The sequence below is a fragment of the Acipenser ruthenus genome, chromosome 28, assembly GCF_902713425.1.
Source record: "Acipenser ruthenus chromosome 28, fAciRut3.2 maternal haplotype, whole genome shotgun sequence".
Lineage (NCBI taxonomy): Eukaryota > Metazoa > Chordata > Actinopteri > Acipenseriformes > Acipenseridae > Acipenser > Acipenser ruthenus.
In genome coordinates, this window is record NC_081216.1 from 22,470,175 (window position 1) to 22,488,627 (window position 18,453).

At 38.1% G+C, this 18,453-nt stretch overlaps 1 protein-coding gene across 2 annotated transcripts in view; it reads left to right on the forward strand.

Annotated features, from left to right (window-relative positions):
* ano3 (anoctamin 3) overlaps nt 1-18,453 on the forward strand; it is a 77,296-nt gene that overhangs the window by 20,537 nt on the left and 38,306 nt on the right. The window contains exon 1 of one of the 2 annotated variants that reach the window (XM_034057816.3): nt 4,253-4,411. The exons of the other annotated variant lie outside the window; for it this stretch is intronic. Coding sequence (XP_033913707.1) covers nt 4,366-4,411 — 46 coding nt within the window. The 5' untranslated portion in view covers nt 4,253-4,365. Of the gene's footprint in view, nt 1-4,252; nt 4,412-18,453 lie in introns of those variants that run through there. 2 annotated transcript variants of the gene reach the window in all.

The following is an 18,453-nucleotide window of genomic DNA, read 5'->3' on the forward strand; positions in this document are numbered from 1 at the left end:
TCATTTGCATAAAAACACAATTTTCTGGCGGAATACCTCTTATCCGTGTTGATTCTGAAATGAATAAAGAAATGACAAAATACACACATACTGTACAAAAAGTGCCTCACGAATACAGTAGTGTCCGCGTATAGGAACACCTCCTAAGAGAACACTTTGCCAAAGGGAACACCCTTGTGGTGAAACTGATTTTTCCCATTGTAAATGCTAGGGCTAAAGGAACAGGAACTATGTTAAAAGAACACTTTCTTGGCACCAATAGCGATTGGTTCGGGTACAGTACTGTTTTGTAACCTGATAACTCATCATCATCAAACTTAAATTACATTGGTTTATTCAGTCTTTCCTAAAGCGACTTGTCATCGCGAGAGTGTGTTGAGGCACACTGATTGGTTTATTCAATCTTTCCAGAACCCCTGTCATATCATTGATTCCTTTTGTATTCTGATTTCCACAAGTGCACCTCATCTTTACAAAATGGCATGTAAACAAACCCAAAATGCACTGCTGTTTCTCTTGCTACAAAAAGTTGGAAATCGTTCGAGCTCTTAAAAAAAAACCCTGAATCAGACACAAGTCGCCGAACCATTTGATGTTTCCTGTTCTGGTGAGTTGCTTAAATAACGTGCATGTCTTGTGTATTTGCTGCTGCATTTTTTTATGTGTGCTGTGTTAATTTAGTTTGAAAGTTTATTAATCGTCTTTAAGTTTGTCTGTTACTTTATTATTATAGTTTATTAACATACACTTGCCTATTGCTTTTCTTTGACTTATTCAGTTTATTCCATATGTTGATGCACGTGCGTCATGACAAATAATACATATTTATTGATTCATATTGTGTCCGGTGGTTAACTCCGTCTTAGAGAACACTTTGGCTAGAAGAACACTCTGCTTGCTTCCTGAGGGGTGTTCTCTTAGCCGGAGGCTACTGTGTTACAGAGTTACATGTTGGAATTTGAAACTACACTGCTCTAAACCTGCAGTAGCCAAAATATTGCACTGCAACAATTCTTTCCTTAACCACAATTCTGCCTATCAGCTAAATAAAAACAACACTTTTCAGGGTATCTGAGTGCAAAGGATGATTTTTATTAAGCCTTGGCTGTACAACGCCACTGTTTAGATATGTTCCAACCTAGCATGGCCTTCTAAGTAGATTATAAACAACAGTATACAGCAGAGGGAGGCTAGCAGTAATTTCAGTGTATTATTTCCCTGTTGAGTCAGTATGACAGGATGCAAGCAGGAACTTGGCTTGTTTTATTACAGGGAATGTTCTCTACTGCTGTGCATTAGAAGACTGCTGTAAGTGCTTCATGATTGTGGAATTTAAGGTAGAGAGGGGTTAGGAGTGGGACGAGTGAAATGGGCAGTGTTGTGTGATACACTGCGTTACAGATTCTGTCCCCTGAGATGAGGTTAAAAACTCTAAAGCCATGAATACAGACAAGCAAGAATATTTTGCATAGAGGTTAGGATGTTCGCTTGTGGTGTGCTGGGTTGCTGGTTTGCACCCACCCTCTTACAGACCAGCTCAGGCTCATTGTTATCTCATGGCTATGAATTCCCAAACCAGAGAATCCTGTAAACAGGACCAGCTTTCTTAGCTGGTGTGATATGGATGATCTTATGATAAGAGTAAATCAACTCCAAAAACTAGGATTTGGGGAGAATGTGATTATTGTTGTTGCTGATGTGATCGGTGTGCATGGCGCAAAACCAATTATTTTTACTTCACTGTGGGATAAACCAAGGACTGGGATTAAGTTTGAATTACGGTGCTACAATCTAGTGTATATCGTCTTTAAAGAATTTAATGCCATAACACTTTTAGAATCTGGTGATATTTGTGCCCTTTGCGGGGGAGCCTTAGAATCTTAAAGTTTGGTGGCTTCACATGTTTCATTGCTTTATGAAGACAATGGACCAAATAACAAAGAATTTCTAAGCAAGTTCACTGCGAACGGAGACATCTATAAGAAAGATGATTGAACCTCAAGGCTGGAGCAACATAACGTCAGCGCGATTACAAACATCGTAAAAACGAATAGGAACAGTAACGTTTGAGGCATCGGACCCTGTAACAGGACACTAATCATAAAGCACAGTATACAGTAGGCTTCAGACAATGATAAAGATCAGCAGGGTGATAAATGCTGTCATGGAATCTCATGGAATATGAAATAGCAGTCAGTACAGAACTGGAACTGTGTCCAGCTGTACTGTACAATAACTTCCATCCTGTTAATGGTCAGCATTGATTAAACAGTGTATATCCCTTGTAAACTGCTCTCCAAAGCAACAGAATTATATTTTCGATTGAAGAGGTATTTTTCTTTTCTTTGTAAGTACAGAAAGAAAATGAAAAATCATTAGGCTAATCTAAACTCATCAAAAAAAAAAATTATAGCATTATAGGAACCTGGATTAAAATGTTTCATTTCATATAATTTCATATAGATTGTACTAGTGTGCAACTTTAACTTATATAGTTAGCAGTATCTAATATGGCATGCACGATTGTCTTAAAGTGTAATAAAATTGATATATACTCTACATGACTGATTGTTATTTTCTATAGCAAGCACCAGCCATAGACATCATAGCTCTATTCCAGATGTATCTGATAATTGTATTTTGTTTTGGCTTCAAATGCTTCAGTATGCTATTTAAAAGTTATTTCACACTTCAGTAAACCACAGTAACAATGATCACATCTGTTCCTCAACATAAGGTGACAGTTACTTATGAGAACAGAATGGTGCTCCACTATCAGTAGCTGCCAGGAGCATACTGGTTCAATGCATCAAGTCCTACAAGGTGTTTAAACTGTTCTGGAGGGATGCATGAGCCTTCCTTGATTAATGAGCACCACCTAGGATTAACCAGCCAGCTCTGTTCTGCAGAATGTTATATTGAATTAGAATGCTTATGACCAAGTCCTTGTGAAACATCCATAATCTCCCCAACTCACCGAGCCCATATAATCAGCCCACTGTCCAATTCTGTCAGACGTGCTGTCTTGCCCATTGTGACTGAAAGTGACAAACGGAGGTGTAGCTGTTCTATATCAACATTGGAGGGACAATCTATATAAATGTGTAAACCACATGTGGCAGACAGGTACTTGGAAAAAACTATGTGATTGATATTGTTATGTAGTTCATCATAAGCTCTAGCTATACAGTGCAGTAGCGCAGTTGTTTTGATATTTGTATTAATGTCCTTGGTTATTGCAATCTAGGTCTGGGCATTGCTTGTAAATCCATTCTACAAAAAAAAAATCATTTTTTACATTGCTGTTGGAGACACAGCATTCTGCGTGTTGACAAACACCACCAACACTGTGTAAGAGAGGGTTAAAGTAGCTGTGAATGAGCTTGCCTTTACAACAAACCCCAGGGCATTGGGTTTGGCAGTGTCTGGACTCATCTTGTTTTTGATGAGGTTTTCACTTGGGCACAAAAGCAAGCATTGATCTGTTTTTTTAATCAGTGAATTAAGTTAGCATTTATTGATAGACAATTAACAAACCATTTTAAAAAAAAGTTAAATTGAAAAAAAAATCTGCTGATTCAAAATACTGCTGTGTATGTAGTCTGGAAGCAAGAAAAAAATAGCAGTTGTAATCATACTATGCTATGCACAGTGTATGAGTTTGGGAAAAATATAACATCATGCAAAAGGTGGAGCTAACGTGGTGCAATATTTATCTGACACACCATGCTTGTCTCTCCACATTAGACCCATTTTAACAGGCATAGTGCTTCTGGCATTCTGATACCTGCTAATGCCATCGTCAAATTAGTCGCGAGATAGCTACATCCTATTCTAATGAAGAAGTTATATAATGCAGTCCCTGTTTTGTTAACTCTGCAATATCCCTACCCTTATAAAAGTTTGCCATAATACAAGCACTGCAAATTGTAATAAAACATAGTGAAAGCATAGTAAAGCATAGGTATGCATGGTAAAGAAGAGCAAGGTATGGTAAAGAAAATTAATAAATATGGCACACTAGGGTAAACTATGGTAAACGCATAGTATAGCCATGGTGATGGCATTGCAAAAGTGAAAACTACTGTGCAAAAATACCGTTGTAAACTAAGGGAGCTGTCAGTATTATGCTAGTGGCCACAAAGGCATGTGTGATGCTGGATTGCCCTTGCTGTGCGTCGTCATGACAACGACAAATGCGTGAAGATCCTGCTAGCAAAAGCAGGTGCTCGGGTTGCGCAGCGCTCCACAATCCTCCTGGATTTCCACGAGCGAGGAGCTGAGCTGAGTGTGCGCGCTTTCGGTCAATTTAGACTTGATGAAAAGGGGATTATTGTGAACCAGGAGCTCATTAAAACCGGAAAGATGGTGCACCACTCGTGTTCCATTCAGTCCTTTAAGCAGCAAAAAGGTCAGTTCGGAATAGGTTTGGTTTGCTATACGTGAAATGACAGGATTGCAAGGTATGCCCTTTACAGTGCGGGTCTGCGTCGGTACATAGGGATGCTGGTTATGCAAGAAGTAGCATTCCGGTTCAGATTTCTGTGCGGTGCAGTCCAAACGGTACTTCAAGTTGGAGCGTTGCAGCAGTAGCATTAAAGATTGCTTAAAAACGCCTTATGCAAACGAAATAAATTCTAGATCGAAATGGAATTCTTTAAACTTTTGTGTGTCCTCCGTTTTTGCTAGAAGCAGTGTATTGCGTCTGCTTTTTATTTATTTATTTATTTTATGCGTGGTTATTCGGATTTTGTTTTGGGTATTACTGTTCCACATCCGGACCAGGTTATTTTAAATAACGCAGTGGGAACATTCGGTATAGTCGACCTGTAAAAGTATTTTGTTTCAATTAGATAGACTACAGTACGTACATTATTATTATTATTATTATTATTATTATTATTATTATTATTATTATTATTAGTAGTAGTAGTAGTAGTAGTAGTAGTAGTAGTAGTAGTAAATACATTTTCAAATTTAAGCTGTGATTCCATAAAACATTAAATTCATATATATATATGTTATATAATTGTGCTTAGTTTCAGTTTGTTACATGTAATTACTAAATCACACCTACCGTTTAACAGTTTTCCTCTGGCTACCGTAACATAATTTTCTGTCGCATTCCAGCTTTTCAGAGACTTTGTTGTAGACTGTACAGTACCTCCACTGATTTGTAGCCTACACGTATCCTGGGCTGTTATTTACAAAGCTCAAAATGATGTTTATACTTTTCTACTGATATGTTTATAAAACAGTTTTATTACTTCCAATTTCCCACGGGATACCGGCAGAAGGTCGAGAGTCCACATGTACACATATTGAATTGCAGATAGCAGCTATATGGGTGACAAGCAGGTGTCTATTTAAAAGCATGCTGTATGTCTGTGCAGTAAAAAAGGAAATCTTTGTAAACAACTGATATCTTTCCAGTAGATGTAGTTCAATGTTGCCATCTGTCAGGATTCTGAACTGTTTCAGTTTTTAAATTGACCATCTGACACGGTTTCAAATAATATCTGAACATAAAATAGATACATATGGATATACTGTACAGTGCTGTTCCATAGTTTGAGCCAAAATCGACTTAGCTAGAGCAACTGAGCGTGTTACTTGTTTAAGTAAGCCTGGTTCAAAAAGCTTGTAGTAAAACCTACAATGGTTTGTTGACTTCAAGATTCATCTTTTCAATTAAGGTGCAGTCACTTGTGTTTAATCTCGTAAGAATTAGGCTAAAGATGCTTGCACATTCTCACAAACAGCGATTGTTTTTTAAGTACTGTATTAGTTTAAGTGTGTGTTTGAGAAACAGCAGCCTGCACATCAGCAGCGTTGTGCATTTGTGGATTCACCTGATGTTGTACAGTATTTTTGTACAGTAACTGTACCTGTCAGGCTTAGGCAGCAAAGGACAATAAGCTGATTTGACACTTGCTTTAAAATGATGCTGCTTCATGTTTCATATCTGATGTCTATTTCTGTCACATTACAGAAAAGGTCGAAAGTCACCATTTCCTAAATCCTTTGATCGTCAAGCTTCTTTTTTAGACATGAGATCTGTATCAGAGTGGTTACTATAACAAAACATGTAAACTTACTTCCAGCAGTAGTGCTCTGTACTATAAAAGTGGCAGTGGGGTACGTTGGGAGTATAATTGAATTGTTTTATGTGCCTGAATAAATTCCACGACTCAGAGCTGATGGCAGCTTTCTATTTTTAATGAGAGAGGGGTACAGGGATAAAAGAAGGGCTACAGACAGGGCTAAAGAATCTGAGGATCTCTCCCATTGCCTGGAGGGAGATAAAACCTCTTGATTGTTGTTATTTTATCTCACAATCATTTGTTTTGTAACTGTCCGCTGCTAGGATACAGTGTTTTTGAAGTTTGAAGCTTAACACTGTTCTGAACCCTCAGTGGTTGCATAACAGAAAATTGCACGGTGTGATTAAGATGAAATCTGTGGCTCTTTTATGCCACAGACAGTCAGGAATAACAGTGAGTAGTAAAAGGTGTTCAGGAAACATTTTAGTTTTTTTTAATGTTCTGTTCATCATTTAAAACTAGTCATGGTTTGGTATGGTCTAAGTTCTGTTTTCCAAATTGAACAATTACATCACTTTACAATGTCATACAGGTACAGCTGTAGCATGCAGTTAGCACTCTTCTAGTGGTCATGAAAAGAGCAATTCATAAGGTAGCACACCAGCACAAGTGGCTAGAGAGCCCTGGTTACAGCTTTTTGGCAGGAGTGAGTTATCACCTGCTTCATCCAATTATACTACAGCAGGGATAACATGCAGACACTAAACACTGGAAGGGAAACAGCCGCTAAAGACCTTTTCAGCAACATTAAGCAGCTTTAGCATTTTATTCCATTATTGATTGAAGAGTGAAATCCAAAGTCACTAAAGAACATTAACACTTATGCAAATACTTATTTACATATTTTAAGTGCCAGTGAATCAATTACACTCTGGAGAATGTCATTTTATTTACAAGAAGTCGTAACATACTGTACATTAAGAATCCATGCTGGCATATGTGGAATCCTAAAAGTAGTAGGGGGCAGGTTATTTGCCTCAAAACTCATTAGCAGAAAGCCACAGCCCTGTAGCATATTGTATTGCTGTAATGTGGGATGCATGAAGTTTTGTAATTGCACCAAAACGCATTCAATGTATTTAATATGTGTGTGTGGGCTAAAACCGGTTACAGCAACAATAAATCATGCAGCAGATTTTGTCATAATTTGGATCAAACCTAAACAGCAGGCTGGACCAAAGCCATATAACTCTTTTCACACTGTTCCAGTCAGTCTATGCTTGGGGATACAATGAATGCAAAAATGTATGGGCTGCCGTGCTTATATAGAAGAAGCAATGACCAAGAAATTGAATTTGATCAAGCTGTACATTTTTACATGTTGTTCTTTGCTGCATTAATAAAGAACAGTGCTAGATTAAGCATGAAATCATTGTTGTATTGGGTAAGGGGTAAGGGCAATGAGGCCAATGGCTTGATATAATCGGGGTTTGTGATAGGGTACCCCCGTCCCTGTGTTTATTTATATTATTATGATTTAAATGTACTGTTTTGTGTTTAGTTTAAATGCTGTTTTATTGTTATTATTGTTTTACAGCCTGTGTGGGGTTAAAATGCCCCATCCAGATAAAATCATGAGAATGTGTGGTCAACAGCGAGTGATCATTGACAAACTGGCTGCTGACCACGCATATGAGAAAGCCCGTGCCGAATGTGGTCGAGGGATAAACTAGGTAATTGATAGCCAGTTAATCCCTCGGCCACAATATGATAACATGCAGCTTTCGCTCACTCGAGGTTGGTTGTTGAGAGAAGTCAAAGAAAAGTAAGAACTAAAAATGATAAAATATAAGCAATTGCTACTCGTGCTGGATTTGGACCAGTGCGATACTTGTGTGTTCAGTGTTTGTTTTTGTCTGTCTGTTTTGGCCACCATGCTGTTTTCTTTTACAAAGGGTTTTGTTTGTTTCAGACTTTTTATTTGATTATTATTTGCAATAAATACACGCATCAGTGCTTCACTCGCAGTGGGTGTGTGGATCCATTCATTTCCTGGTCTGACATCACCCACAATCCATCCTACTAACAACCAAACGAGCAAGATGGGCCAAATGGCCTCCTCTCGTTTGTAAACTTTCTTATGTTCTTATATTCTTATGAGTTACCACAGTAAATCAAAAGCCCCAGAGCAGATCTTAATCAGTGCTCCTGCTGGCTGCCATCTCTGCCATAACCAGTAATTACAGAAGTACTGTTTTTAAACTATCAGGGTTTCAGTTTCAACAAGACATGGGCAGCCTTGTCTTTAAGAAAGGTCAGTTTGGATGCATACAGTTGCGGTGTAGGACAACGGTCAACGTGAGAGGCTTTTAAGTAAGTGCTTTCTTAACCCCATAAAAATGTTACAAAAAAAGGGAAACTAAGTGAAAAGGGCATGTACGAAATGAGCAGTCGATCAAAAAACATAAGTAGGTTAGTTCAAGTAAATTTAAGGAGGAAAAAAAAAATTCAGGCAGTCTGAATCGATACAAAAAGGGACATAGTGGTCTTTTTTTGGTAACAATTGAATAGGTGTCAGAGTTAAAAAGTGACACTCTTTAATTCCACATTAATGTTCCAGTTTGTTTAAGGGCGGCCACAATGCAGATTGTTAAAACAGACCCCATACCAGCTCTTAACACATTCAGCATACAGTAAGCAGCAGTGCTTCAGAAGCTGGGCTATAGCACAGGGCTACAGTGCACAGGGTGAGCAGCCTGTCACTTGTGATACGGGGGCCGGCAGTCAGGCTGTGGATATGAGATGCTGCTGCTCAGTGCCCCAAGGTAATGGAAGCTGCGTGTTTTGAGATGCTTTGCTCAGAGCTGAGCGGTTTAATGCTTGCAGGGTCGTGGCTCGTTTTAACTCCTGATGAGCTCAGCTGCACACTTGACAGGCTGCCAGCCTGAAGAAAAGATTGCATGAAAACAAAATAAAAAGCACCTACCGTAGATGTCGTGGTAATTATTCTATAAGGCGCGGTGTCCAATTAAAATGACTTTGTTACCACCCATGTATCCTATTTCAGTGTAAAATGGCAGATAACTTTGTGTAAAATGGCACTGCAACTTCATTCTTTACCGTCTATTGCAGTTGTATTCAATATTTAGAGTGAATGACTGGAGGAGATAATAATTTGAAACAGCCATAATGTGACCATTAATACATTTTATGAGCAGTACTCCCGTACTCCCCATTCTTCTGCTCATAAATGAGATATTAAATATTATTGGGGTGTTAAACATGAATGTATTTAAGATTGAGATTGGGTAAAACTGGCCCTTATACACAAAACAGTATTAAGGGACATTTTTGAGTGTTAATAAACATTGTCTTTGGTTAAATAGCGCTTTTTTGGTTAAATATACTGAGCATCAAAAGAAACGTATCACTTATATTTGAGCATCAGTAGAAACTTATCACTTATATTTGAGCATCAAAAGGAACTTAGATTTATCACTTATATTTGGATAAAATTCACTAGATGTGATCGAAAAATGACAAACACTGTTTTAGAGCAGGTGCAGTCACTTCACGAAGATGGTCTCGTCAGGTTTGAAATTACTGGCTGTGAGCACCCAAGACGGTGAGCCACAGTACACTGCCCTGGTCCAGCCTCCAACATGCCAATTGCATGAAGGCGCTGCTCTCTTGAAAGACGTGACATATTGTTTTTTTTTCTGTGATTTTCTTTATTGCTTTTATTCAAACTTGCAATTCAACAGCTGAAATCACTCCATATCCAGTGTCCAATCAACTGTCTCACTAATTAGGTGATTAAGTGCATATGCTTCAATCATAGTCACTCAAGCATGCCATGGTCAAGGATGAATGATCGAGTGATTAAAAAGAAACCAAAAACATTTCGTCAATGTCCATCATTTATATACCTTTTTTCCCGAAAATAAATGTGTTATAATAGTGATAAGTTTCTTTTGATGCTTGGTATAGTTTAAAAAAGGTTCCATGCATTGCAAACCTGGTTGTATTCATTGCAACAGGCTGTTAAAAACTCCTAACAAACCTCCAAATAGCTTTAAGCTCTCTGAATTGTGTTAAGGTTCTTTGACATGTCTTGGAATCTTAAGTAATGTTCTATAGATTGTTCAGCAGATTCCAGGAGTTATCAACAAAGAGGACGGCAGGGTTTTATAATGTAGGATAGAAACTAGTACTTTACTGGGAGGCACGGTATAACCACTCTACTGGGAAGACTTGCAGAAATTGCATTCAATAAAAGTGTGTGCCTCAGGCATGGTGTCAGGGATTAACATTCATTCCCAGTCCTTTTTACTTCTGCACAGAAACTGCCATCTTGGGGGAAGCCTGTAATTGCATTATTGGTACAGTCGATGCAAGCTTGCAAAGCGCTAGCTCTTTACAGAGCAATAAAGCTGTCGTCCTTTACTTTAATATGACAATGAATTCTTCTGGGGGCTTCCAATTCCTTGGGAAAGTCAAGAGAACTAAAATAAAACGAAGAGTTCTGCAGTGAATTATAATGAAGTGCTGCTGTACTTCCCGTGTTCTCAGCACTCCAAGGATGAAGAATGATGTGTATTTTCAGTCGATCTGCAACAGGTGGCAACCGAGGAAAAACTTTGATGTCTGCCCTGGTGCATTATGGGTTTCAATGTAGGCCAAGTATGAATAACTGACATATATCAAATATTTGATAATATTAAAGAACCAATTGTAAATCCACCTTGTGCTATACTGTAGTACCGGCTGTGCTGCATCAGTTTACAAAAAATAAAAACCCTGCCAAAATGTAACAAGATATTTGCTATGAATCTAAATAAAAAATCTGCCCTATTTAATAGAATATATGTAGTTGTTCTATTAAATAGATACTTCATTTGTTCTTGTTTTCTACCCTAGAATATACAACCATAGATTATTCGCCAATGTCTTAAAAACACAGTTTTATTAGAGATCAGGCGAACGAGTTTCTGCAAATAACCCTTTTTTTTGCACCATTCTGCTCTTCTTCGTTTGTCTTCGTTATTTTTATGTGCTTTAGCTCTGCAGGTCAGAACTGACTGGTGTGGTGCAGGTTTTTACATGACGCTTTTGTAATTAGAAAATAGTCTCTCAAGACCAACACTTTCGGGTAAAGCAATAGCAAAATGCAAAACATGAGTTAGTAATTGTTCAGTATTGTCGCTGATGTTGCAGAGTGCTACACCAACAGCCTGAATATGTTTAATATGTAAATTGGTGGACCCTGTTTATTTTACTCGCATTCCATATCTTAAGCAAACTACTCAAATAGCTTGAGTCAGTGCAGGGGTTTAGAGTACTGTACACCGATGAAGGAGATCTGCAGTGCAAAGGCAGTTTAACATCATATTCTGAATACAGACTTTTTTCTAGTCTAGATGCATATATATAATCAATAAAAAAAATACATATAACGCTGTTGCCCCCCTGACACGGTTGCCCTCACTGATATTATCATGGACTTGCTTGTTTTAGTAATAAACAAGCAAATCTTGCTGGAAGGAGGGGCCTGGCTTATTGAACTCTTATTTTGTCTTCATCATTGCTGTACTTCAAGTATAGGGCAGAAGCAGCATCTGCCTCCCCATAGCCAATACTTGCTTTTCTCCTCCTGGCTAGATGGAGGATGAATTGAAGTGCTCACAAAGTAGCGAGGTGGAAAACCAGCACAGCTGTTTGTCGCTGCAATAAAAATGAATAAGTAAATTGCAGGGAATACAATCTGCTTCTTTTGTATCTAAGTTCAGTGAAATTGACTAGTACAAGTGTTTCTTCCACTGCAGTATTAAATGGGACTCTTCCAGTAAACCTCATGCATAGCAATAAATACATGTTTTTCAAAAGGTTTTGCTGTCTAAACTACTGTGGGCTATTTAGGCACTTTACATTTGTAATTTGTTCTATAAAAATGAATTTCGGGTACATGGAGCTATCAAAAGAAAGGACTGAGGTCAAGTTGTGCTCTGAGTTGTGTTTTAAGCTTTCGTGGATTCTTTAGAGCTTTATTCATGTCACGATAAAAGCAACCAATTTGAAAAGCCGTTATGCGCAGGGCATACTGTAACACAAGTGATGAACTGAAGTAGCTCTAAGTCACAGGTCATTAAAAAAATTAATAAAACACCTTATAGTATGTAGTATGTAACCAGGCTTCCCTCTCAGATATGCAGTTTTAAATTCACAGTTATTCTTAACAGAAACCCCAGCACTGTTTTTTGGTAAAAATGACTATTGTAAAAAAGCCAGGAAATGAGTGTCTGCAGCCTATCGGGTTTGATTGCTGGTTATCTCTGATGTAAAGTTAAGGTCCTGATACTGTATAGGTATGTTGGTTTCAAACTCAAAGGTCCCCTGTCCTCATGATGTTCATGATGTGGATTTCTGCACAATTTAGTTGCCCACTGGAGATTTCAGTAAGGAGTATTTGATCTCAGAAGATCACATACTGCAGTCTAAATGTTCTAGTGCGTTTTTGAAAAGCTATTTTATGACTGCTTGGTTGCACAGTATATCCTTGTTTCTAAGACCCATTCTTGTAGTGTTAATACAGTATATAGTTTGGGGCCCCATTGCAAACAGACAGACATTACAGAGTCAAATGCAGCTTCCAGGCATGCGTCTGGTCCTCGTTGTGCTGTACACTCTTTGGAATAGATTTTTTCAGTTGCCATGGAAATTTTTTACTTCATTCATGCCATGGAGATTTTTAACTTCCTGCATCAGAGTACCACTGAATGTTATTCAGCAAAAAAATAACAACAAAATAAGTGTTGACACCAAAAAAGCAGCACTTCACATTCTGTTAATTGACAATTACAATGAACAGCTCACATCAGTTAACACTACCAAAAACCCCAGAGACTGAAAAGACATAAATCACTGGTTTTCATCACAATGGTGCCATGTGACAATTTTCTAACCAGCCATTAGTATGGATCCAAGTCACCCTTCAAGTAATCAGCCTAGGTATTACATTGTTACTATATTACAAGTAACTACACTATATTAGGTAATTGCTTTTTACTTGTTTTGCTGTTGTTCCATTTATGTTTAAGTCAAGTATGACCTTTACAGGAAAAAGCAGTGGCAGCAGTGTGGAGTAGTGGTTAGGGCTCTGGACTCTTGACCGGAGAGTCGTGGGTTCAGTCCCAGGTGGGGGACGCTGCTGCTGTACCCTTGAGCATGGTACTTTACCTAGATTGCTCCAGTAAAAACCCAACTGTATAAATGGATAATTGTATGTAAAAATAATGTGATATCTTGTAACAATTGTAAGTTGCCCTGGATAAGGGCGTCTGCTAAGAAATAATAAAAAGATCACCTAGGAACCATCTGATTCAGTACTTTAAAGATGTTTTGTGGCTTCTTTAGACGTAACTGAGTCTAACAGAATTACTGTACTAATGTTATAGAAATAATAAACCAAACACCTCCAAGGTTAACTGCGCATCAGCACATTTGTGAATGCATCTATTTTCATGGTGTGTGTTTAATAAAATATTTGGTATAACATTTTTCTAGGCTCTTGTTTAAAATAATGCAAGAGTAGAAAACATTTTCATATTCATCATTATTTTTACAATTCATGAGTTAAAGCTTTGTGAGTAGGGCTTAAAAACCTTAATCTCCCACTTACTGCAGTTGGAAGAATTATTCTTGATGTCTTTGGGTGGTGGAGGGTAATGTGATGCTTTGGTAGAGAAATCAGTTTAGCCGGTTCATACTTATTCATTAGGGATTTCAAAAGCTGAAAAGAAATCACAGTGCTCATTATGCAGTAAAAACAGCACTCCAGTTTAACATATTCAGTGGCTGTCCCCTACGCACTTACAAAAGAATCCAGCAGCTCCAAATTATAGCAAACCACAATATATTGTGTCAAACACAGTATCGTATACAGTCTTTCACAGACACCAATTAAACCTGGATCAAAGTCTGTATGTCTGTCGACTCCTCATCACAGTGATGTGCCAGCGTGCTGACTGTAGCTTGGTGTGTGGTATTTAATCATGTTTCGTGGTTACTTTCGGACAAATGCAGGAGGTAGCATCTGTCTTGTAGCGGATCAACAGTGCTTTAATAAGTATTGCAACCATTTGAATTCTTACATTTTGAAATGTTACTTTTTCAGAGTTTCATTTTTTTAAGGCTTGATATTCTATCTGGATATTCCACGGTAGTGCACCCTGAAACAGAGCTTTCTGATTGGAGGGTAAGGTTCTTTCTGATACTCGTGGTAAAGCTATGAAATGGTTCAACTTTTTAATTGTTCTCAGCTCCTAAAAAGTTGCAGATTTCAAGTTACTTATCAAATATTGTAGCTAACTCGATATCTGCAACTATTTAAGAGCTGAAAAGTAAAAAGGTCCAGGACCAGGGTTGGGAATCCCTGCTCTAATACATGGTAAAGTTATGAAACGGTTCAACTGTTTTGTTTGTTTCTTTTTTTTTTTTTCATCAAAGAAGAATAACTTTTATTTTGGAGTGTGGATTTAAATCCAACTACAACAGATGGCTGCAAAATATCTCTTTTTTTTTCTTTCTCCTACACTACATATTCATCTTTGACATCCAACAGCAAAGGGTGTTTTAAAAAGAATACATCCCTACCTGTATGCCATAGCTATGCTGCTGTGCCACAAGGCAGGCAAAGCCTTTAGCTAGCGCAGTTCCATCAGTAGGCGAATTAATAATTCAGTGGGTTATGTAAAGACCTGGCCTGCAATGGACTGTGCTGAAGTGAAGTCAGTGAGACACTCTGAGGCACAATACTACAGTTAGCATCAGTTGTCTTCAAGCACAGGTGTGCTTTTTATCTTGCTCGAGTCTTTTAAGAATTGGCCAGCATCCAAATTCCTGATGTACAAAGACTACCTTTTTCTTTTTACTTAAAAAACATTCCACTGTTAAAAACCCTGAGGAGTTTTTGTTCTATAAAGCTTGATGTTATTTCCAATGCTAATTTATGAAATAACATTATCAAGTAATGTATTCCAAAAAAGAATGGAACCAAACAAAAGTACTTGCAACATCAAATGAGGCTCAGAGCTTGATTACAGTGATCTAAACTGTGGTGGTCCTACTGTACTGCTCCGGATTAATCCCAGTGATGTTTTCATTCATGCAGTCTGGAAGATTTACTGAACTCCTTCGTAATAGTACTGGTGGTAGAAAGAGGTCTGCACTAAAGCACGATTGATTTGACCTGGCAGAGGCAATAAGTTTGGCCAGTGCCCTTGAAATCGTAGAAATGTTTTGCTATATCAGTAAGCTTTATATGTTAAATATTCTGCAGTATGTTGGAAAAGGATGACCTCATTCTAAAATATCGTTTTTGTAGCAAAACCTATGGTAGAAGCTGAATTTCCTGATTTAGGCAGCCCCCAGAGCACAACCTAAAAAATTTACCCCTGTATTTGTACCCAACTGTCACCCCTCCGCTGCAACCCACACACCAGTCAGTAGGATGGAAGCTCTACGGGGCTGGGGGGGGGGGGGGGGGGGGGTGTTTGATGCCATCCTGTGACGATCCTGATGAGGGCAGTCATATAATAACCATGACGCTTTACTAACAGGATTCTGCCTGGGCTTAATTGCCTAAACAAATCAGAACAGCCTGTTGACTGAGCAAAACAAAATTGATTTATTTCACAATGTGTTGCTTTAAGCTGCTGCAACTCAATTAATGCAACTCCTCTCCTTTGTCATTAAACCCACATTTTTTATCGAAGCAACAATCACACTAATTCAGTGAGATAATAGAGGTTCATTAATTTTTTTCCATGGGAGATGTACTGTATGGCTATGTGCGTATTCATTTGTAATCTCCATCACACACTCCTAACTGCTGGTTGAGCTAACATGGTAATGCAGTCATCTTTACAAAGGTGGGTGGAGGACCTGATATTTACTAACAATGCAAGTGGTGGGAGACGTGGTGGGAGATGCATGAAGCACAGTGTGTTCACTGAATGCTTGATTCAAAGCAGTGCATCTCAACTGCACACAGCATGGGTGGTAAACCATTATCTGCGGCTGTTTCTGAGATACACTTAGTTCATAATATTACGTGGCGACTGGCGAGTGCTGCATATGAAGTGCCATGAAAACGTTCTAAGCAAAACTTGTGTTTAACTTGTTTAATAGATACACGTCTGGAATGGCTAGGTAATGTCAGTTATTTTTTAAGGCATGTGTTGTATATTGCATGGAGATGCTGGAGTTGTATAGGGGTGTTTCTGCTAGTGTTTGGAAGCAAGATTGCATGCAGTCACAGAGCACAGGCACATATACTCCACTCATAAATCATCACGGTCGAACTGCCGCATGGTCAGTGTTTAACATGAGCTAAAAGCAATAAACTGGTACACTAATCGTTAGAGCTTTAGGGCTGTCCTTTAGTCCTAAAGAAGAAATAGTAAGGGATTGATATCCTTTCAATAAGACACACAAGGTGTTTTTTTTATATCTTAATAATGATATTGCTTGCTGAGGTCAAGACCATAGTTTTAAGTTATGAAGACATTTTATATAAACCCAGTCTTTAATCATGTAATTGCTATGGTAGTTTTCTGGAACCTCTTACTGAACTCTGGACATCTTTCAATTCTAACAGTTCACTCTGTTAAGATGATAAAACAAATACAGGTACATAAAAACATGTGATTCAATGTGAATGACTATTGTGTAATAATACACTGCACAGATTATTGCTAAATCCATCCCAGGGATAGTTTTCTTTGGGGAATATCCTGGTAAATTGTTTTCCATGGATTTCTGTTCTGGCTCTGGTTGTGCAGATGCTGTGAAGGTTAACGAGCCAGCTGTGGTATAGCATTGTTCCAAAAAAATAATAATTATCATCAATAGATGAGATTAGATGGGGGAGAATGGGATTTAATACTGGAGTATTATAAAGCATTAATCTGGATTTGGCCTGCTATTATTGAAATTAACAACTGGAGAGAGAGGCTATAAGGATATTTCTGGGAAAAATATATCAGACTGTATCTGGGTATTAGATAATTAATTACAGACATATTATTTATGGGATGGGCTTTTAGAATGTAATGCTTTATGTGAGGCAATACTATAAAAAAAAGGAAGTTAGTGAAAAATGTTTGAGTGTGGTTTTTGTTTGCAGTAGGTGGTACTGAGAAGCAAGAATGTCAATTCCGCAGCCTTGATTTGACCCCTTAACTCTCCATGACTGTAATAACAGAGCTCTACAGCCAACCCCACATCTTAACAGAGGACTGGATTACAATCAGAATCAGTCATTTCTGAAAGCTTGCTTGTTGTGCGGCAGTCTACTATGAGGATTTAGTAATTAGGTCATAAAGAGAACAGGCAACTACAGCCTCACCTCAGTCACCCACAGCTAACTTCACCTCAAGCATCCTTCTGGCATTGCAGCATACAAACCAGCAGTTTAGTGCCAAGGGATGTTAAAGAAAGGAACCGCTGACACTCCTATTTCTTTACAGCACGTCAAAACGTTGTTTTCATGCTGGGCCTGGAAGACAGCTCTGCAGTTAATGATGAAGTGTGATACAAGCTGCACAAATGGAATGTAACATTGCTATCAGACAATTCATAGTATATTCTGGGTCCAATTCAATTAACTTTTATCTGGGATATCAGGAAAGCATACATTCATGCAGTAAAAAGACTGCAGATGTGGAACAATTTTTTGTTTAAAAATCTCTTCGATAACAAGTCAAAATAAAAATGGATATACGTGGACGTCTTTATTCATGTACTGCATTTTTTTGTTTGAACAAAATGAAAACAGGAGCAGTTTGATGGAGTTTCTGTGTGTGCTCAGATAATTACCAAATGCCTTTCTGTTAAAAAGGGGAGAAATCTTTTCTTTGCTCTAAACCCAGAACGCAGCCACTTGTACCGGTAATAAAATGCTAATACGATTTTCAGTTTGCATTTCGCTCACTGTTGATGCAGATATCGAAGCTAATATTACAGCCTGGCTGGAGGCAACCTCCATTATTCCATTTATCCATGGCACTGTATACTGGTACAATCCCCAGAGATGTATTTCTTTTCTTTCAGCTTTATAAAGGGGAGATAATGCTGATGTGACTTACTTTTTAAGGATTACCACTGTACAGATAAATGTGTTTGCTTTTTTATTATTATTTTTTTATTAGGGATTTTTGGCATTTATGACAATTACATTGTATTTATTATTTGTAGTGATAGGGCAGCCGTTACTGAGTATTGACCCAAGCAGCATTAGTATTGTAAGTGCGGCTATGAGGAAGTAATCTGTAAGGCTTTAAAAAAGGGGGTATACATTTTAAACATTAAAAAAAAGTGATGATAAAAAAAGCCCACAGATAATGACAAC